Raw genomic sequence first — 23,462 nt, forward strand, 5'->3', positions numbered from 1 at the left:
AGGGCAGTATTGCATGTACAGTCCTGCTATAAAGTCTGTACATTTGTATTGAATATGTCTTTTGAGTTTGTGAACTACTGTCATATTGTATCTAGGAGAAGTCTAATACTTATAATAAGTTATAATAAGCTTAACTGTAACAGACAGGTGTCATGATTGATCACACCAAGGCAGGTATATAATAATGTGTGATCAATCATGATAAATACCATATTATTATTAATTAAATGTGTTGGCTTGAGAACCACTTCAATAAACAGCAAAACGTATTCAGAAAATGCAGGACTGTGTCCTCAAATGCTGTATTACAAGTGTCTTATAAATGAACTATAAACAATGTGTCTACTGTCAGTTGCTCTAGTGATTGTGAGTACACCTCTGCACCCTTAGCCTTCATTGCTCATGAAGGTGTGGTTTTGGACAAACCTTTGACAACACCTCATTGTAATGATAGAATGGACTGATCGAAGCAAAATGTAAAATTCATCCATTCATCCATTATCTATACCCGCTTATTCCTGTTTAGGAGCCTATCCCAGCTCTTTTTGGGTGAAAGGCAGGGGTACACCCTGGACAGATTGTGTAATTCATAATAATTTTAATGAAAATGACAAAGCTGAGTTCCTGTAAAAATGGCAAGTAATTTATAAAAGAATTAAAAAGTGATAAATCCAAATCCTATCCCAGTAAACAATAATTCAGTCATTAATAAATCAGTCAAATCTAAGGAGCTTATTAGTGTGGGTGACTTTAATATGAACTGGAACGATCTTCTTCTTTTCCTTTGGGCTGCTCCCTTCAGGGGTCACCACAGCGAATCATCTGCCTCCATTTAACCCTATCCTCTGTATCCTCCTCACCCACACCAACTATCCTCATGTCCTCCTTCACTACATCCATGAACTGGAACGATAACTCATCAAAATCTCATCTTTAAGAGCTACTGCAATGAAACATGGTCTCCATCAGTTAATAAAGAATCCCACTAGGTTTGGTAAAACACTCAAATATACCCTGGATCTTATAGGCTACTCACAAATCAGTCTTCTAAGTATGTTATATCTGGAGTAATAGATACAGAAATTTCATTGCCAGTTCCAGTGTGCGTTATACCAGATCGTTTACACATGGACTTCTGCTTTTACCAGCTGACAAGAACCGGTACGGTCAAAGGTCTTTCTTTTACACCTAGATACTAAAGTTTGGAAGGAGATCCCGCAAGACACCAGGATCATAACATCGCTCAGACAATTTAAAAAGACTTTTGCTCGTTTTCTGGTGGACAGTTATATCTGTAATCAGTAAACCCTCCCCTGTCTTGCTCTTTGAAGTTTTGTGTGTTATGAACGATGCTTATTTTGTCTTCTTGTATATGTTGTCATTATGCTTGTGATGTTTGTCTTTATGTTCTGCAGAGCAGGAACCTGCTGCAAAACAGTGTAAACTAAGTCAGGCCCGATAACCAGGAACTTTACTTTGCTTTTAATCCTTTCCTGTTTAAAAAATATAAATAAAAATAAAATTAACCTTCACGTGTGCGAACCTCCACATTCTTTAATAGAATAATTTTAAGATGACATAAAATCTAGAGGAAGACTGTAAAATGTGACAGAAAAAAAGTTCATATACATTGTAAGAGTTCAAATAACACAACAGTGATGCCACAAAATCTAAAAAGTATGTAATTAGGTCACTATCAACTTATCCCTGACTATTTCAGACACACTATACTGGACAGTTACCTCAAGATAATGGAATCTGACAGTACAAAGCCATTCAAAACGGAGGTCTTGTCTATCTCTTTAAGAAACACAGGACTGTTTTAGAACTTGCGGGTCATCATTATAAATAGCAGAGGGGGTGTGAGAGAGTGCGATAACCCATGCAGGAGCTGTTGTTTCTGCTTGAAACTCAACCCATGAACATGTATGGAGTCCCTCTTTGCAGACTGACGCTGCATTCAAGTGATCTGCCTAAACACTTGACCGTGAATTGTTTTTATGTTGTTAGGTTAAAAGATGAGAAAACCTGGGTCACATTTTGATATACGATCAGTCATTTCTTATGTTCGACTTTTTCAGATAAAGTGAAACAGCTAATTTAAAAACAGCAGCATGTGGATAATCTAGGCATAGAATTAGACATCAGTAAAAATGAAAACTGCATGAGTAGACCTGAAATTTAGACTTCAAATAAACTAGAGTCTCGGCCTTAAAAAAACGTTTCTTGCGTTACTTTCTGTAGACATCACATAAACAAATGTACACACAAACACACTGTTTATTGTCGTATTAATACATAGTTTGCCGAAATATAGTGAGACATGAATGCGCTTTACAGAGCACAGAAAATGCCACATTGTTTTATTCCCGTAGAGCAAATACGCCATTAAAAGCAAAAAAAGAACAGTTCTGTATTTGCATTGTGGCTCATTGTCCACATGACTGCACTGCCCCAGAAAGCTATATATCCGACAACAAGTGAAGGCAGCCCGAATGAGCACAGGCTTTGAAGTTTGTCAGCGAGACAAGTAAGAGTCTGTGAGCCCGTCAGGTAGTGTGGAGTCGCACTGCTCGAGGCTAGACAAACATGAGACCACTATAAAATTATTGCAATTGTGGTGTGGTTATCGTTAATGTTTCTTTTCACTGAGGGAGAGGCGGGAAAAGTCCGTGGGGCGCGTTGGACTGAATTAACGTTAGCTAGCGACCGTTACCAGGAGAGCTGCACGTGGGACAGGCTCGGTCTGAAGCACACTTCGTTTTTGCAGAAACACAGGAAGAGCTGTCAAAACGGATGTACCACAATGACCCAGGCTGTGCACGCCACCAGCCACCGCTTGTTCAGTCCCTCCGTCTTTAACCCAACGTTTTAGCGACACATGAGACTCACTAACTACAGCTGCCGCTCCGTTTGGACCACGACGGTGACTTTATTACAGTGAGAAGTAACTAGTTATTTGAGAAAACATGGGGACTCAGGGCACAGGACGGAAAAGATCGACCAAGAAGGAGAGGGCGACAGCAGAGGACGATGCCCTGAATCTCATAGCTAGAGAGGTAAGTGGAGAATTTGTCAAATGTCGAAGGAATTAATTCCTGTCGGGTCTGAAATAAGTGAGAGAAGAGTCCAGGGACTGGTGTTTCTGTAACTTAGCCGTCCCAAATCCTCAACGATGTGTTTTTGTACCCACGTTTGTTTCTAGAGAGGTAGTTGCTAATCCAGTGAAGGTGTGTTTCACAGTTTTCATGTCCAAAAATCATAATCGGTCCAAAATTTTACTTTTGAGGACAACATGAAATCTTGAAACAAGTCAGTAGGCTAGTTAACTTACCCAGGTAAACTCTACATGTCGTCACCGTTAAATAACTAGTTTTGGAGACGTTTTGAAGGCGTTGATGTAGATCATCCTCTAAAGATTTTAGAACATTTTTCTCTCTTCCAAGTACCTGTTGGTTGGTTTTCTCTTAGTATAAAAATGAGCTGCGTTGAGTCTTTAAACAGGCTTAATATACAGACTTATTTTATTGTTGACTGGTAACACAGTTGAGTTGCAAGTAGAATGTGTTTTGAGATCCTGTTAGTTGTTTGGTCCCAACACCTGAAACTAAGAACAAGGTAAATAAGTTTTCCTGTGCTGGGATGGTAACATTACATGCACAATAATAAAATGTTGCATTCAACTGTTACATGATATGAAAAAACATCCAGATCATCCTTTAAATAAAAAAGTAGCAAATGTATATCAACATAGTCAAGTAATCGAATTATTTAAGTGTGCGAAGAAAATACAACATTTACAGGCTTTAATAGCTGCAGGGACGATTTTTGGATCGGTGTGATGGTCCAGTTGGACTGTATTTTTTGTTCAAGACAAGGCCAGTAATGAATGATGAAGCAGTTTGCAAACATTATTGTGAAGCTTTTTTTTTCTTTTTTTAAATAACTATTTATTGATAACTATTCTTGTAGATAGAGATCTGTCTAGACTGGCTTGAAATACAGTTCACTAACAGCTCTTATAACCATGACCTATAGCTGATTTAAAATGATTAATTGTATTGTCAGGAATAAGTTCTTCATGTGCTAACCTGCAGGAATTTTTGGGCTGCCCCACAATAATGCAAGTCTGGATTTAACAGCAGTTGCACACAGTTGTTTTTAACAGGTGCTGAAGTCATGTTGTGACATGTTTACAGTGTTACAACGTTTATAATCTCTTTATTATGATGAGTCTAGTGTAGGATAAATTGATGTTTTGTGGCAGTTTTAATGCCTAGTCTTCATGATTCAAGTCATCCTATTTGAAGTCTGATACCCTGCACGCTTTAGTCTGCACTTGTGCCCTTGAGGTGTGAAACACAGTCTAAAAATCAAAAGTTTATTTAAATTTATGAATGAAGTACCAGCTATCTACAAAAGCAAGGCAACCACTGATATTTACTATTGAAGGAATCAACACCCTGCCAGTCTTTGAGGATCTATATGTTTGTGAAATAGTGAGCAATGAACTTTAGGAGTGTCATTTTTTTTCTTCCAGAAATGCATTTACAAATTATTCAGTCTGGATCCTACTGCCTTTTACCCAGCAAAATGTGTGTTTTCTTGCAGTCAGGTGGTGTTATATAGGTGTTGCTCTGACTCAGGATACCTTTGACAAACTTTCTTCAGTTGAGAGGAAGTTGGGTCTATGCTAACCCAACCCGGATGTTTGAGAAAATTTGCATATCACTTTTAACTGACACACTCACCCTCTAGAAGTAATGCAGAGGTCTGACTGTTTAGATTTAATCTGTTCTTAACAGTTTAGTTGACTTTTTACACTCCAGAGAAGTGTCTGAGGCTGCACATTCCCATAGCTAGTAATCTGCTGGTAGTTTCTTGTTTATTTGCAGTAGCCGGAATGTGGTTGAGGTTTAAGGAAATGGGGGGTTTAACAAAGCTCAGGTTAGCCAGCAGCAGCAGCAGCTACCCAATCTTCTCCATCGATCTTCATCATCAACTCCTGCAAAACAGTAACGGTTGCTTTCTTTCACATCGATGCAGCAAAGAGAAAGTCTGTGCCTTTAAGTAGCAGAATAGTCCCTCACTGGCAATCCTCTGACAGGATGGTATGTCATCCCTGATGAGTTAGGCTGTTCTGCAAAAGAGTTTTAAAAATAGACTTCTCCTGAACGATCAGCTGTTGCTGCACCCCAGTTTTAGATTTGGCAGACTCTGTCTGCGGGTGGGGGATGGGGGTGCAGGAGAGATGTGGCTCACCGACTGATCATCTTGCCAGCAGGAAAGTAAATATTCTCTATGGTTTGATGACCACAGTTATAGAAAGTTGTTGTGAAGAGTGTAGAACAGAAGGTTTGGATATGCTGTTAGTGTGAGCTGTTGAAAGTTGTGGTCCATCAATATCATGTTGCAGCACATTTGTCTATTCCCCCAACAATCACAGGGTTGAGAGAAACAGTCAGTACTGTAAACCTGACTGACTGTGGACCAAATGAGAGACCACACAACAGGAAAGAATGTCCGCACTGAATACCAGAGTGGTAGTAATTCTGTACTTTGGGGAGTTGGTTCCCTGCAACTGTCAAACAGTGTGAATCCAATTATATGCATTAATTTGTATTTTAGTGTGAGGATGGCATACTGTGTTACTAGTAACACCTCTGGTTTTGTTTAATATGGCAGGTCTAAATGTCTGTTGTGAAAAAGCTCTATTTGTTTTGCCATGCAACAAAGCTGACAGAGTAAGGCTAGATACACACAATGATTTTATGCCCGAAATTGGGCCCAATTTGACCCGCCAGTGATCATGGGGTCATGGCCCGATTGAGGGATTGTCATAACTGATTTATCTAAATAATCTTCAAGCGAGAGGTGTCAATATAATTATTCTATGGCTCCTGATAGTCAGAACCCCGATTCCTGATAGGGGAGACTCCAACTGAATACCTACAATTGCCATTGAGAGCGAGTAGTCTGAAATGTCACCAGCCAGATGTTGCGTACTTTTACAGCTCACAAACATTAAAATACAACCTAAGCTGAAGGGAGCATTGGAAAAAAAAGATAGGCCTTTTGGATTATTTCAACAACACAAGTGTCTTTTTAACATGTTGTGGAAGACATGGGTCACAAAGTCACGTTTGATGACACAAGTTTCTGTGAAATTTCGTGTCTCTGGAATTGCCAAATCATTTGCTTAACCATGGATGTATTGGCTGTTTAAACCAAGGCAGTCACTGCCTATCAGCAACCTCATCATGTACCACTGATAAAGCTTAATCAATCTGACTTTTGATTTCCAGTTGTTCCTTGACTTTATTTAATGTTTTATCATTTCTGTCAACTATGGACACAGTAAGTCCACCCATTCACAGCAGGTAATACAGTAGTAGCTACAGTAGAGGATGTATCTATGGAGAACTACTAGTAATTTAAGTAAAACCTGAAAGAAAACAAGGAAGCTGCAGCCAGAAGAAGCAGCCTGTGCCAAGATTTATTGAAAATCTGCAACAGATAAGTTGGCAACTGCAGCTTCAATTTTTAAGCAAGAAGCACAGAAATAAGCATTTCACATGATTAGTGGGAATTAGCACTGCTGCAGCATACCATTCCAGGAGTACCATCATTTCACAGTTTGTTTCTGTGCTTGTAGAATCTTTTGGTTCCAGGAAAAATATCTGTTCCATGTTTGATGAACTGGTCAGCTGTGTTATTTACAGTGGTGAGCAGCTTTTGATTGTAGTGATGATTTACCATGTAGTTGATCATAAAGCTGTAAGGACAAGAGGACAGTTTCGTGAAGCGATTAATCAAATCCCAGAATGCTGTGTCTTGCTCTTGGGTATTTTAGAGTGTTAATGTACAGTTCTAGAAGTTTATAATGAGATAAATTTGTGTTTGTACTTGCTTATATGGTATGCATTGCAATTTATTACGGGCAGCACCGTGGCTGAGTGGTTAGCACTGTTGCCTCACAGCAAGAAGGCCCTGGGTGTGCAACCCGTCAGGGGCCTTTCTGTGGGGAGTTTGCATATTCTCCCTGTGCTTGCGTGGGTTTACTCCAGGTACTCTGGTTTCCTCCCACAGTCCAACTGTATGTCACTCATTCACTCCAAACTTTGTTTCAGTAACTTTGCAGACTTTACCTGCACTTTGAAGTCTGCCAGCTGTGCAAACTGTGCTGTTGAGGTGTGTTAAAACAGCTGGATATATCCTTGCCTCACAGTGTTGTGAGCTAGTGAAAAGGAGGGAGTTCAGCAGTCAGCATTTTCAGTTAATGTCAGTGAAGGTCAGTGACGCTTGGATAAGTCACACCATCGATGGGGACATCAGAGCAGAACACAGAGCAGTAAAACTCATGAAAGAAGCTCATGTACCGCTGAGATAAAGTGAGTGCACATAAAAATCATGAATCCTAATGATGTTGGTAATGCCCTAACATTTCATCTAGCATCACCAGGAGGTCCAGGGATATCGTTTTCATATTTTAGCATCTCTTTTTTGATGGACAAAATGCTGTGGTTCCAGATGACATACTAAATCACAATGGCTCTCTGCATCTAATGCTATGATTAGGTCTGTAATAATTTGTTAAAAACTTTATGGCCAAATACCTGCAAATCTGTTGGCATTCCTGTCAGCCTAAGCTGTCCTCTTTGCTTAGTTCATTAGCATGGTGATATGCAACCTTCAGGAGATGAACATTATAAACATTGTACCTGCTAAACACCAGTGTGTTGGTACTATTATTATGAGCATGTTAGCATGCAGATGTTAGCATTTAAATAAGAGCATCTCTGTGATGTAGTACATCCCCTACACAGAGCCAGTAGTGTGGATGTAGACTTACTTTTGTTAAATCTTTTGTCATCAAGTCCAAGTCAGGTCACCAAGTTGCAAATCTTTAAGAGATGGTCACAATCTGAAGTGGGGATTAAGTTACCTGATTTGTGCTGGGTAGCTTTCAGAAGCTTATTGAACCGTAAAAGAGAACTGAGTATTTAAAGCAGATTAGTCTGGGCCTTGATTGTGAGGAAGTTGAAGCCCATAACATAATCCCCTTTCATTCTTACAGTGATCTAGGTAACAGGTGCGAAAGTACTGTCTTGCCCACAGTCACTCAGGCAGTCTCAAACAAGTTGATCTTAACCAAGGCACTTCTGAACAAGGCAATTTGTGTTTCCTGCATGTCCACTTAAGTGAACCAAACAGCTGTGCCACCCAAAGTTTGTCAGGAGCACATTGACATTTCTCAGTGAACTACCATTATGCCATGATGTATTTAAACAAGCATTAATGGTTTAAACAATTACTGGTGTATTTCCTGATGTGTGTGTACAACAACTACAGGCTTCAGTTTGACTGGGCTTGCCTGACTCACATCTCCTTAAAAGGATGTGGAGGCTCTGAGTTTTGGCTTCCCCTTGATGACATCATGATGTGAACAGCCCATGCAGATTGTTATCACAAACTCCTTCCTGTTTACCCACCATGGCTGAGTTTTCTTCCAAAGCCTAGGGAACAGTGGGGGCTGGGGCTCAGTGGGGATGTAGGTATTACAATTGAATTGTGTACATTTGGTGGCAAAGCAGAACACCAAGGAGGGATGAAGTAAGATAAGTGGTCAAGCACTAAATGAAGTTCCCATGGGACTAAAGCAGCAGTGACACACTGCTTCAGGTATACTACGGTTAGTCAAATGTTAATGATTAATGAGGATTTTCAACATCCTGTCTCACTTTAACGATTTTGGGGATTTTGCTGCCTCAGATGTCAAAGTGGTTGCTTGAACAAACATGGTTTTAAAAGCTACAGTTTAAAGGTTAAAATACCTTTCAACTTGTCCAGATTATCCTCCTGCTATGTGTATTAAGTGATACTTTATACATAGTTAGGTTTGTTCAAGTGACAGGATATTTTTTAAGTTCTGTTCTTTTTATTAGATATAGTGCAGTAGGATTCGGGGATATTTATCACAATAATATATATTTGACACCACAAATAATGATAGAAATACATTCCATAATTTATTAGACCTGAAGGAAAGTACCAATGAATGTGAACATGTTTTACAAGAAGGTTCCTTTTTAATTAATTTAATTCAAGAGGTATATTAAGTTTCAGATTGAGTCACTGAAGTGGACAGAGAAGAGAAAGAGTGTAGAAAACTTTCCTTCTCTAGTAGGATTTAGTAATTTTGGGATCTTCCGTATGATGTGAAAGTAAGCTTAATGTGTAAAATTGTTTGGAATGCTCCATAAAGTCAAAATCACACTAATTCCCTTGACTAAACTCTCACTGTACATTTGAGCAAGACACGTATTCCTGGATTTGACTGCCCAGAAGCAAGTAGTAAACAGTGTTCAAATGAATGTACGTTACCCCATGAATGTAGCATAAAGACATAAATCATCTTCTGGAAATAAACATGCCACAGACATTTCTTTCTGCAACCGATCTCCTGTTATTCACAGAGCTTCATTATGTAACTTCCTGTAAGGTCTTACTGACTGTCATTATGCTTCAGTAGCAGGGAGAGTTGCAACATAAAGTGTTGTTGCCTAAAACATCATATCCAGGCTGTATGACAAGCTTTCTATTACATCCACAGAGAAAAACAAGGACGGTCTCACAGTAGATAGCCAAGTGGAAATGTGGGTGACATCAATCAACCAAATTTTCGTGTGTGTGTCTATTTTAAGTGGGTAAAATGTGCATCAGTATACACTGAGTAACCCATAAGGAAAACATTAATTACAGCAAATTTTTTACTATTTTACTAAACAAAATCTTTGCAAAGTATTCAGACCATTTGCTCTGGCTCTCCAAATTGTGCTCAGTTGCATTTTAATTTCCCTGAGATGTGGCAGCGGTGGCAATGGAATTAATTGGACTGGTAAGAAAAAAAAGTTCATCCTCCAGGACTGTCTGGGGAATACTAGACACTGCTCATCACCTGGCTTATACAGTGAAACATGGAATGTCTTCTAAGCAGTGGGAACATGGAGAGTGGCCAGAACTGAGGGAAGGGTGAATGTAGCCAAATACATAGTTTCTTGAAATAAATCTGTTCCTAGAGGGCAGTGACCTGTGACTGGGATGTTGCTTTTACCGTTCAGCATTACAGTGACCTGTAGCAAACGGGCAAGAAAACATTGGAGGGCCAGCCGAAGACCACACTTTAAAACCCACAGAATATTTGTGGAGAGACCTGCAGGTGTCAGGTCACAGACAGTTAACATCCAGTCTGATGGAGTTTGAGATGATCAGCCAGAAAATGAGGTAAACCACTCAAAATCATTTGAAGCTTGTAAAGATTTACTTAAAAAAGCAGTAGCTGTTTTGTAGCAGCTTTGTTTTTTAGTTTAAATACATTTGTAAAAATATCTAAAACATATTTTCATTAGATTGATGGAAAATTTGAAATTTTATCAATTTCAAGTTTAAACTACTACTTTTATAGTTGTGTATTTTTGTTTTTTTTCCCACTTGTTAAAAGCTCAAAGGTTTGGTAGAAGGGCTAGATTTACTCATTTATGGTGCATTTTAGAGAAACATGTTCATTTAGTTGGCTTATGTCTGTACCTTAACAATCAGCTTTTCTATCAAGTTAGTTATCATCAATCTCAGATGGATCATACGTTGTGTATGACGCTACTTAATGGCCCCACCTGATTTTAAACACAATCAAGCCTCCAGTTGGTCGGAAATCTGTGTTATTTCTGTTTGCTCTCTTTGTCCAGCCTGTCAGCACTCATGGTCATTAAAATACCCGTCCATTTTGGTTGCTTAAGACTGGCATTCAGGTCATGGGAATTGAGTCAGACCAGGCTGGCATTTTGTTATGGTGGCACTTGTGGATTCGGTGATCTTGGAGATTGTCAGTAGACATAAGGGTTCGGGTTTACAGAAGCCAGGCCAGTACAGTCCTCTGCAAACACCTCAGTGTGTTGCATGCACAGTATAGGTCTGTGAAGTGCTATTTAAAACCCCTGCAAGTGTGATTGAAATATGACATAACAAATGTACAATATTATGGCAAATAAGAAACAGAAACAACATAACGGGGCACAAAGAAATCTATTCTGATAAATTGTGTGTGTGACTGTATGCTTATGCTGATTTAGTGATGACTTGGTTCAAGGTTAGGTTAAGGCTTGGCTGAGATTATGGTTACAGTTACAACTTAGTGTAATCATATGGTATTGATCATCACATATTATTGGCTTTCTTGATAGAACATAGTCAGAACTAGAAGGAAGGAGAACATACACTAGGCTCTTACATAATCTACCTGTACACAATATAGTTGAAATAAACCATTAACCTCATTTGTTTTTCTACTTTTGTTAGCATTTAAACAATCATCCATGTATTAAATCTTGTCAGAGCCTCCACTTTCATAATAAACTAGCTCACTGGCTCTCTGGAGGATAGTCACCGCATTAAAATTGTGCTGAATTAGAACAGTTTTGCTTCAACTCAAGTTCATGTAGGTCATTAAAAATAGCTGGAAGAGGGGAAAAAGTGTGATATGCAATTATGTCTCTTGGACTAGTTAGGTCCATCTTTTTACTTAGAGGCACCTACAATATACACTCAAAGTTACAATGTACATGGAAACACAGATAATGCTGAATTGTGTTATACACTTGTTTTATAGTTATATATTATTGTAATACGCACCACTAGTATTGTTTTTTTTTTCTTTTCTTTCTTTTACCTACTAATTTTCAATAAGACTGACAGCTGGACCTGCACACTTTAAGGTGTCTGGTGTGAGATACCAGTAAGTAATCAGTCTCAGAATCAACATTCAGGTACTTCGGTTACTTATGATAGCATTCAGACATACAGTATGTTTGCCAAGCTTCAATGTATACAATATCAGTCAAAAACTATTAAAAGCTTTGGTCTATGGGTGTGCAGATTACTGTTTTTATCGAAGTCGGTTATACAGTTTATAACTTTCCTATCCGTTTTAGTCTGAAGTTATATTACGTGGTTGTCAAAAGTAACTCTTAAGTGTTATTATGCTTTTAAGAATACACAGTGGTCACACCCGGTGAAATCAAATACAGCTCAGAGTTTTTGAAAGGGTGCTGGGGGTGCTGCTACATTAGTGAAATTACCAGTGTAGATCTTGAGACTTCACGAAAGGCAAGAGTACAACCTTGTATCTGATGAATTAGACAGGAAAGCCAAACTTTGAATGCTCACTGTTCACATTTCAAAGGCTTTACATTGAATTTTGCACTAATTAGGCTGGACCTCTTAGTTCCCATTTGTTGACATGATAGCTGCATTCATGTGTGAATGGTACACATACTTGGTGAGCTCAAGTTCAATTTATCAAGCAAAGAGGATAATGCCACACACAGTTGGGTGGTTTAATGTAACAGCATGCATCCTTTTCTATTACAGTTTCAAATTGATGACTGTTTTATTATGTGCTCCTAATCATTAGTGTTTCGCATGTAATTTAGTCAGTTCATGGCACTGCCATGTTTGCTCACACAGAAGATTCAAGGCTACTTTTATTTGCCAGCGTCAGCAACAGCCTTGTGTTGTACATTTTACTAGTCAATTAGAAAATAAACAAGTTCATGAAAAGAAAAAGTCATTGAATTTTTTATGTAATTGTAATTTTTGTAGTAACAACACTGTTTTAAGTATTTATATTAGTACTCATTATACATTTATTACGCAAATGTTTTGAGAAAACAGTAAAACAATATTGGTGCATTGTAGAATAGAATCATCTTTATTGCCAAGTATGTTTTCACATGCAAAGAATATGACTTGTGGCTCACAGTGTGCCTTGTCATTACAGTAGGTACACAAAAGGGAAAGGAATTAAAATAGAAAAATAATAGTAGAAAAATAGAAAGTGATGAAGATCAAAAGCTTCTCGTGATTATTTTCTATTTAGAAATCTTTACAATTTAAGTATTTAAAGTTATGGCACAGATTTTTAGGTATTACATTTTTGGGTGTTTACTGACACGCATGTATTAACTGTCACCGGAAAAGAAACTGTCCTTGTGTCTGGTTGTTTTGTCAGTGTTTTGTAGCACCGTCCAGAGAAGAGGATTGGTTGTGAGGTTGTGACCAGAATGTGAGGGGTCTGCAGAAATCTTTTCTGCCCTTCTCTTGACTGTTGTACAGGTCCTTGATAGAGGGCAGCTTGACACTAAAATAATATAAATATGTTGGGATTTATTTTCATTTCATTTCATTTTTACTTACATTCAAACAGAATATTTTGTCAATCTTGATGCAAGGATGTATGTTACACTTTGTTTTAACAGATGATGACATGATGTGTTACACATAAGGTGAGGTATAGCAGTAATAGCATGGTATTTTTGGGTGTGGTTTGCTGTCTCTGCTCAATTCAATAAGCTGCCATTCACAGGAAAGTCTATTTCAGCATGATATGATTGTCTGCATGGCCTGGCACTTACTGTACTGTAGAGCAATAATGTTGTATTGTATACTCCACCCATCTGAAACCTGAATTACAAAAGAGCTATGAAAGGAGATGAAAAGTCTTATTTTTTTCACTCTGACTTCTCCATTCTCCAAACTACAGGGAGTTGAAAGTTGTTTGAATAAAAGCTCTTAACCCCTGAGCTTGTTAGATGGAGTAAGTGAGAATTTGTGCTCTGCTCAGATGAAAAGAGCCATATTAATGGAGGTTTTGGAACTGTATTTATGTTGCTGGAGGCCAAAAGTCTGATGTCATGTTACTGCTCTGTCAATGCAGTTTTATACCCGCTGCGGTCATGGAAGACAGACATGACACCCATTACTTTGGTTATGCATAAGCACAAGTACTGTAATATATTGTAAAACCATGGACACAAATGTTAAGATTGAGCAATCATTGACTTAGAGGAAATGCCATTTAAACATAGTGAGTGAGCCACAAGGAAAACACTAAGGACTTTCACTATCTTCATCACCCATGAAATTTTTTGTTATTGTGGTATTTTCTACATAGTAAGTTACTGAATTCACTGGAAATAACATAGTACTTTTTTCTTTTTACGTAATGTCCTGGTTCCCAGTCACAAGCAGAACATTCTTAGTACACATAGTTTAGTGGGGGTAAAAAGCCTACAGTTCGAACATAGGCCTCTCTCGCCCATTTCTCCACCTCTAGAACCTTAGATGACCAGATTCACACATTGCCTGAATCATGCTGCAGCATTTATAGATACTGCATAGGATGCAACAGATCAAAAACCAATCACTAGACGGTAATATCGCTTTTTTATGTCTTATATTTTGACGTTAACAAGCTTCTGTTGATTTATTTACAAGAGCACTGCTGGCTTTTGAGATTGATACTACTAAAACTATATTTGTACCACATCCAGTTTGACTTACCAGCTGATCATGGTGTGTTAGTATTGATGCGTATGCCAGTCCTAAAGTATGAAGAAATTGTAAAATATATTGAATATCGAATTGTAAAAAGCCATAGCTTCATCTGTAGCCAGCAGACACAGACTATCCCGGGTCTGTTTGTGTTTGTTATAGTTGGCCATAGTTTTACAATCATTTGAGTTAATACTCACATTTACAAATTGCACTGTTGGGTGAAATGCTGTTCATTGGAATTTTACTGCTGTTTTTCAATCTTTTCATACTTACCCCAGGTTGCAGAAATCAAAAGGAGGAAGCAGCCAGGTATTTCCTGTATTTATACCCTGGATGATGTGATTGGTGATGTCATAGGTTGAGATCAAGTGAGAGGGGAACTGGGTTAGCTTTGGTACATTGTTTTAGTGGTGTTTCAGGTCATTAGTAGGTAATTTGGGTGGTTATGGGTAGCTGCAGAATATGAGTAAAAGAATGAGAGGGACATTACCTAATGGAATATATGTTTATGTGTTTTCAGGAGAGGTGTGGCTGAGGATAGATGGTATGCCCAGGAGTGGTGTTGCTATGTGCACACTACTTTGAGTTGCAGTAGTTAAGTTCAGTTGTCTTTAGTTAAACAGTTTTTTTTTTTTTTTTTTTTTTCGTTTTTGATGTTTATGTATCCGTGGGAACACCCTATGGAAATAAATAAGTCATGGTAAAAGGAACTTGTTTTCAGAATCTGCCTCCTACCAAAATCACAGCCAGTCTGGCCAGGCTTACTACACACTGTATATTCGTCACAACGTGTCCCAGACTTTGGTATCCATCTCAAGATTATGTGTTTATTTTGTGCAGCATGTCACTTTACCCAGAAAAAAAAGGCACTATTGGCTGGTGTATCATTCTGTATTTAACACCCACATATCTAGGGTCAGCTGCAAATATCCAGTTTCAAATATCCAGTCATAGTATAAATATCAAAATTGGTATTTGAGAGCTTAAAAAAAAAAATCTTACTTGAAACATTCAAACCAACTGGCATTCAGATCTCTGGTAGAGATACAGGTGCATTTCAATAAATTAGACTATCATCAAAAAGTTATTTCAGTATTTCAATTCAAAAAGTGAAACTTGTATATTACATAGATTACACGCAAAGTGATATACACTGCTCAAAAAAATAAAGGGAACACTAAAATAACACATCCTAGATCTGAATGAATGAAATATTCTTATTAAATACTTTGTTCTTTACATAGTTGAATGTGCTGACAACAAAATCACACAAAAATTATCAATGTAAATCAAATTTATTAACCCATGGAGGTCTGGATTTGAAGTCACACTCAAAATTGAAGTGGAAAAACACACTACAGGCTGATCCAACTTTGATGTAATGTCCTTAAAACAAGTCAAAATGAGGCTCAGTAGTGTGTGTGGCCTCCACATGCCTGTATGACCTCCCTACAACGCCTGGGCATGCTCCTGATGAGGTGGCAGGTGGTCTCCTGAGGGATCTCCTCCCAGACCTGGACTAAAGCATCTGCCAACTCCTGGACAGTCTGTGGTGCAACGTGGCGTTGGTGGATGGAGTGAGACATGATGTCCCAGATGTGCTCAATTGGATTCAGGTCTGGGGAACAGGTGGGCCAGTCCATAGCATCAATGCCTTCGTCTTGCAGGAACTGCTGACACACTCCAGCCACATGAGGTCTAGCATTGTCTTGCCTTAGGAGGAACCCAGGGTCAACCGCACCGGCATATGGTCTCACAAGGGGTCTGAGGATCTCATCTCGGTACCTAATGGCAGTCAGGCTACCTCTGACCTCTGGCGAGCACATGGAGGGCTGTGTGGCCCTCCAAAGAAATGCCACCCCACACCATTACTGGCCCACTGCCAAACCGGTCATGCTGGAGGATGTTGCAGGCAGCAGAACGTTCTCCACGGCGTCTCCAGACTCTGTCACGTCTGTCACGTGCTCAGTGTGAACCTGCTTTCATCTGTGAAGAGCACAGGGCGCCAGTGGCGAATTTGCCAATCTTGGTGTTCTCTGGCAAATGCCAAATGTCCTGCACGGTGTTGGGTAAGCACAACCCCCACCTGTGGATGTCGGCCCTCATACAACCCTCATGGAGTCTGTTTCCGACTGTTTGAGTAGACACATGCACATTTGTGGCCTGCTGGAGGTCATTTTGCAGGGCTCTGGCAGTTCTTCTCCTGTTCCTACTTGCACAAAAGCAGAGGTAGTGGTCCTGCTGCTGGGTTGTTGCCCTACTCCACGTCTCCTGATGTACTGGCCTGTCTCCTGGTAGCGCCTCCATGCTCTGGACACTACGCTGACAGACACAGCAAACCTTCTTACCACAGCCCGCATTGATGTGCCATCCTGGATGAGCTGCACTACCTGAGCCACTTGTGTTGGTTGTAGACTCTGTCTCATGCTACCACTAGAGTGAAAGCACCGCCAGCATTCAAAAGTGACCAAAACATCAGCCAGAAAGCATAGGAACTGAGAAGTGGTCTGTGGTCACCACCTGCAGAACCACTCCTTTATTGGGGGTGTCTTGCTAATTACCTATAATTTCCACCTGTTGTCTATTCCATTTGCACAATTCAATTCAATTCAATTTTATTTGTATAGCGCCAAATCACAATACAAATCATCTCAAGGCACTTTACAAAAACTAAAACTAAAAACCCAACAATTCCCTTATGAGCAAGCACTTGGCGACAGTGGAGAGGAAAAAACTCCCTTTAACGGAAGAAAAAAACCTCCAGCAGAACCGGGCTCAGTTTGGGCGGCCATCTGCCTCGACCGGTTGGGGTGAGTGGATAGAGCAGAGAGAAAAGAACGGCAACAATAAACAACAAATAGACACTGCAAGTTGGTGGGGCCAGTAACTGCACATCAGCGATAAACAGCTCCAGGACCAGGGACACCTGCAGAAGGTACAGAGAGAGAGAGAGAGAGAGAGAGAGAGAGAGAGAGAGGGAGGGAGAGAGCACAAACTAGGGGAGAGAGAGAGCACAAGGTTAGTAACATTCAACAGCATGTGAAATTGATTGTCAATCAGTGTTGCTTCCTAAGTAGGCAGTTTGATTTCACAGAAGTGTGATTGACTTGGAGCTACATTGTGTTGTTTAAGTGTTCCCTTTATTTTTTTGAGCAGTGTATTTCAAGTGTCTTTTAATCTTGATTATTATAACTTACAGCTAATGAAAACCCAAAATTCAGTATCTTAGAAAATTAGAATATTGTGAAAAAGTTCAATAGACTCATGGTGTCACACGCTAATCAGCTAATTAACTAAAAACACCCAAGCACATTAATGGAAAGTTGAATGGAAGGAAAAAATGTGGTAGAATAAGCAACAGGGATAACCACAGCCTTGAGAGGACAAAAAGTAAATTTTGCATTTCATTTGGAAATCAAGGTCCCAGAGTCTGGAGGAAGAGAGGAGAGGCACAGAATCCAAGTTGCTTGAGATCCGATGTAAAGTTTCCACAGTCAGTGATGGTTTGGGAAGCCATGTAATCTGTTGGTGTTGGTCCACTGTGTTTTATCAGATCCAAGGTCAGCAGAGCTGTCTACCAGGAAGCTTTAGAGCACTTCATGCTTCACTGTATTGACCAGTTTTATGGAGATGATGATTTCATTTTCCATCAAGACTTTGCACCTGCCCACACTACCAAAAGTACCAATACCTGGTTTAAGGACCATGGTATCCCTGTGCTTGATTGGCCAGCAAACTCGCCTGACCGAAGTCCCATAGAAAATCTATTATTTTTTATTTAGGTAGTGTGAAGATGCATATATACCAATGTTGTCTGGTTTAGAGACAGTGGCACTGAGAAAAAGACAGGAGGCAGAGCTGGAGGTAGCAGGGCTGAAGATGTTGAGGTTCTCTCTGGGAGTGATGAGGATGGATAGGATCAGGAATGAGGACATCAGAGGGACAGCTCATGTCAGATGTTTTGGAGAAAAAGCCAAAGAAGCCAGAGTGAGATGGTTTGGACATGTTCAGAGGAGGGACAGTGAATACATTGGTAAAAGGATGCTGAGGTTAGAGCTGCCAGGAAGGAGGCCTAGAGGAAGACCAAAAAGGAGGTTCTTGGATGTAGTGAAGGAGGACATGAGGATAGTTGGTGTGGGTGAGGGGGATACAGAGGATAGGGTTAAATGGAGGCAGACGATTCGCTGTGGTGACCCCTGAAGGGAGCAGCCAAAAGAAAAAGAAGAAGATACATATATACGAATTCCACTTTTTGAATAGAATTAATAAAATCAATTTTTTGAAATGTACCTGTATTATATAGATCCATTACACACAGACTGATATGTTTCAACTGTTTCTTTTAATTTTGATTTTAACTTACTGAATTTTGGGTTTTTTAGGTGTATCTCAGAAAATTAGAATATAATATAATAAAACCACTAATAAAAAAAACAGAAATGTTGGACTACTGAGAAGTATGAATATGAGCAGAACTCAATACTTGGTCAGGGCTCTTTTTTCATGAATTACTGCAGCAATGCAGCATGGCATGGAGGCGATCAGTCTGTGGCACTGCTGAGGTATTATGAAAGTCCAGGTTGCTCTAATAGCAGCCTTCAGCACTTCTGCGTTGTTGGGTCTGGTGTCTCACAATACCCCATAGATTCTCTATGGTGACTGAAATTGCGGAGGTGCATTAGTGCAATGGTAGAAGGGATTACATTGACCCCGCCTAGAGACAAACTGTCTGTGATCACATAGTGTCTACCACAATGTTAGAGGAAGGAAATGCTTACACACACTCTAACGCACATACAGTACACGCTCTGTGAAAGATCCTTTTAAGGAAAAGGCTCAGCTCTTGCCCAAATGCTGAGTGAAGCAAGGGCAATGCCTCAAATACAGAAATTTAAATACATATACCCACTGCTGTGAAAACATGTCTGTATTGGTCTTAAGATGCTCACAAGAATATGTACTTCTAACAGTCCTCTGGGTGTATTCAGACTTTATGAAAACCTGATGTTCTGTGTTTATAGACGCTGCCACAGCACTTATAATTCGGTGTGCCGATACTAGAAAGGTAATATACAGTAAAATGCCTCGTTTTATACATATAGGTACTTGATTAATTAAAAAGAGTGGTGTATCTGTTGCTCTGCAGTGTGTGCGTGTGTGCGTGCGTGTGTGTGTGTGTTTGTGTGTTTGTGCAGGGCTTTGCTTCTCTCTAGGCACAGTGGGTGTGTCAGCAGTTTTTTTTTTTTGTTGTTTTTTTTTCTCTCATGTCTGTAATCTACGGGCAGTTTTCATGGTAAAAAAACAAAGAGGCATGGCTGCATGTGCTCTTCCTGACCGTCCACGTCCTGTAAACAGGACAAGCCCATGGACACTACAAAGCCAGTCAGTAAAAGATGTTTCTAACCATTTAGCCAACACGTCTAACTTGGCAAAGCACCTCGCTGACAGATGTGCCGACTTGTATAAGAGTGACAAGGTAGTGATTGGCAAATGTGATAGAAAACATTTGCCATTTGTGACAAGTGACTTTTTTTCGGCAAGAGTCTGACAAGGAAATTGTCTAATTGAACTTTTTAGCTGTTAACTCACCGATGTGACTGTTGTTTTATGGCCTCTTTTCACATTCTTCACAGCACTGACATATTACATTTCATGTTCTGTCATCTGTAATTCCATTACTTTTCCTGACTTTTCCTTTTTTTCGTGATATTGTTTCAGTAGCAGTATTGAGATACTTAAGCAGGTATTGGTATCAGTCATAATTTTGGTATTATGACAACACCACTGTTACATATATCACAGACATGTTGCATGACGTCACTGCAGTGTAATGAAGGTTCCATATTTTCTTTGTGATTTGACAGTTCTCATTTCAACATTTTGTGCATTTAGTACCCATCAGTGTGTCACATCTCTTAACCCTCTGGGGTCAACAAACGTGCCGGTGCTTTTTGACGCATCCTCTCCTGATAACGCCAAAACAAACTTAAATTACTCCGTCAATTTTGATCGTACAGATAAGAGAAATATATCATTCAAATCTGTAAAGGGTCTAGTTTTAGTTGTATACCGTCATAATAACAACATTGTAAAATAAAATAAAATAAAATTTTGTAAAATAAAGAAAGCAGACAGTGTGCGCTCTCTGTCTTCTCTGTCTTCTCTGTCTCTGTCATCTCTCTTCACAGACACGTAAATAAAACAGCCAGAATCTCAGCGAATACTTGGCTCATAAAAATAAGAAACATAGGCCCAGAAAGCTTGAAATGTTTTCTTTTAAATGAAACAATTCAAGTCGAAAACAAATCATCACTTTTTATTTAATCCATATGAACATAAAGAGAACTATGTTTTCTTCTGTCTCACCTCATTACAGGTAATGCGACCCCGCCTCGTACTCTGTTCACTGTTCACATGTAAACAATCTCAGGTGAACCAGGTAAATATGTGCACGCCCCCGAGAAATGACATAAAACGTCAAACTTCATCATAGAATTTACTCACTTTTTCTGCGTGTTTGGATGATGGCGCGTCACGCAGGTGAAGAAGTGCTTCTTATATTCCACACAGAGACAAATAGTTTAGTTTGTTGAGTAAAAACACAACTCAAATGACGAACGTTTGGCTCCGCATTGTATTGTATTGTATTGCACTAATCCCCTCTGACTGAAAGGCTCATTATGCGCGTCTTTGGTCGTTGAGTGCGTCTTTTGTCTTCCCAGGTAAATCACATGACTATTCATCCTGAGACACACCTTCTTGCATATGTCTTTTCTAAACAAAAAGTGTCTTAGAAAATTTAAATCGGTGTATTGTTTACTGTGAATGAGTGAACAAGATGACTTTCACATCATTTTGAATCTTGTGAACCAATGTTCTGTTTGTGTTTTATGGTCTTATTTCAATGACTGTAGTTTTTCACTAACCATGCATAAACACTGTCAAATGTCAAAATTTGTCCAGGGCCCCAAAACACCCTCAGACCCCAGAGGGTTAAAAACTAGGTTGAGAAGGTGGATCTATGATCACATGCGTGTTCAGCATTTATAGATGTGTAGACGTGCCCAGCTATTTTGGGTGCTCTCTAACTTCTCTTTTTCTATTTTATTTCTCTCTCTGTTTCTATTTATTTCCTTATCCTTCCCATAGGCCGAGGCCAGGCTGGCAGCAAAGAGGGCAGCGAGGGCAGAGGCCAGAGAAATCCGCATGAAGGAGCTGGAGAGGCAACAGAAAGAGGTACCAAAGTTAAAATACACTCTCACTTTTAAACCATTTGAACCAGGACAATAGTGAACTAAAGGGCATCACTGCTATGGAGTGGACAGCCATATGCCGGTTTTGATCACTGTGGGGTGTTACACATATACCCAATCAGCTCAACATTGTTGGTTTTGATGTCCATATTCGCAGTGTCAAATTCAAATATGTCGTAGTATTGCTGTTACCTGTTTAGCAGTTTAGTATTGTGTTACCCAAAATAAACAGAGGATTTCAGCAGTCTGTACTCTAATAGTTTGAACCCTGAGCATTTTGTCAACATTGCCTTAGCTTGTTAAGCTGCAACTCTGAGCCTGTGGGTGATAGGTCAGAGGTGTAAATATAGGGCTATAACAGCAGCTTTGAAGAGCACTGTGGAGAGGTTCTTTGGAGTACAGTTGTTGTTCATAGAAAGTACAAAATGTAGGTAAATATAAAAAAATAACACGTTATGCATAGATTAATTTGGGATGAACTGGTTTTTCAGTTTTGTACTAACATGTCATTGCCAATCCCTCCAGATCCTGGCAATTTAATTTTATTACATTCCTACAAAAATGTCCAATGAACAGTCATTACATTTGGAAGAAGTGATTAAACTCTTCCAGTTAATCTAAGGCCAAACTGCTAAAAATCTTCCAAGATTGGAATGGAACCGTTAAGACACAGTTTTGATGAGAAGTTTTCTTGAAATGAAGAGAGGTTCTGGAGATCGAAGTACATTAGTTATTTACATTATGTTGTTTAACCATTAAATTTTAACTACTCTTCCCAAATGAAAATACCACAATCATGTACATGTCAGTGCATATAATAGTACTCCTCATATTGAAGTGATCAATAGAAAAATAACCTGCAACTATTTGATAACTGATTCATCATAAAAGTAATTTGCCAACAGAAATTTGTAACCTTTCCCAGTTTCATCTGGTAAGTTCAGCTTACTTTTGTGTAGGTGTGTAAGTGTATTCAGACAAAACAAGCTATTTGAAAGCATAACCTGATGTTTTAAGAAATCATGATGATAATGTGTTAATCAAGAAAATAATCAGCAGAATAAGCTCTAATTAAATAACTAGTTAGTTGCAGCCCTGACTCTGGCACAGTACATGTCACATTTGGATTTGATATTCAGCATATTGATGGAAATTTAAGTACGAAACAGGTTACTGTGATGGAAATGACCACACAAACTTAGCAATAACAATGACCATTAATCCAGTGCTTATGACTGGTGTGTGCGTGCGTGCGTGCGTGCGTGCGTGCGTGCGTGCGTGCGTGCTTGGCCGTCCCCATCCTAAACCCTTTAGCCAAGTTTTAAAGTAGCTTAGTAGGTTGCAGTTCTCGGTCCAGGCTGCAATGGAACAGTTGTTGTTGTTGTTGACATGACTGATGGACCACTACGTTTGTAGCCTCCTTCAGGACTTTCGGATGTTTTCTCACGTGCTGAAGATAGGACATATAGTTGGAATATTGGTTGTATAGCAGCAAACGAGGCCGTGTGATTGCTTCTGTTGTTATTAGCTGAAATTTCAGCACTGCGTCCTGCTTTGGTATTGCCTGCATGACAGACCGTGGTCTTTCCTGCTGACTCCTGAGGGATGTAACCTTTTCTGGTACCCTGAGGGCAGCAGGACGGCCGTGCGTCGGCTGGCGGGGAGGGGGCTGAGGGCTGCCCTCACTGGGCGCCCAGGAACCCCTCCAGTCAAGAAGGGGAGCTTGGTGAGTTGAATTAGTGCAAACATGTAAGTTGATTGTGTAAGTCATTTGATGAATGGGCTTATGACGCTGCTGGGCTAAGTTGTTAATTGGGT

The 23,462-nt window shown here is 39.5% G+C and overlaps 1 protein-coding gene across 30 annotated transcripts in view; it reads left to right on the top strand.

Annotated features, from left to right (window-relative positions):
- Positions 1–2,494: 2,494 nt before the first annotated feature.
- lrrfip1a (leucine rich repeat (in FLII) interacting protein 1a) overlaps positions 2,495–23,462 on the top strand; it is a 44,833-nt gene continuing 23,865 nt past the window's right edge. For 11 of the 30 annotated variants that reach the window (XR_003294946.2, XR_003294947.2, XM_026295157.2 and 8 more), the window contains exons 1-2: positions 2,500–3,059; positions 21,541–21,627. Coding sequence is in view for 28 of the 30 variants with exons in the window: in XM_026295157.2 (XP_026150942.1) it covers positions 2,970–3,059; positions 21,541–21,627 (177 nt within the window). In the remaining 2 variants the exon portion in view is untranslated. Of the gene's footprint in view, positions 3,060–13,313; positions 13,341–14,669; positions 14,701–21,540; positions 21,628–23,462 lie in introns of all 30 variants that reach the window. The other 19 variants (XM_026295161.2, XM_026295171.2, XM_026295163.2 and 16 more) reach the window with 7 other exon arrangements.

The sequence above is a fragment of the Mastacembelus armatus genome, chromosome 21 (assembly GCF_900324485.2).
Source record: "Mastacembelus armatus chromosome 21, fMasArm1.2, whole genome shotgun sequence".
Lineage (NCBI taxonomy): Eukaryota > Metazoa > Chordata > Actinopteri > Synbranchiformes > Mastacembelidae > Mastacembelus > Mastacembelus armatus.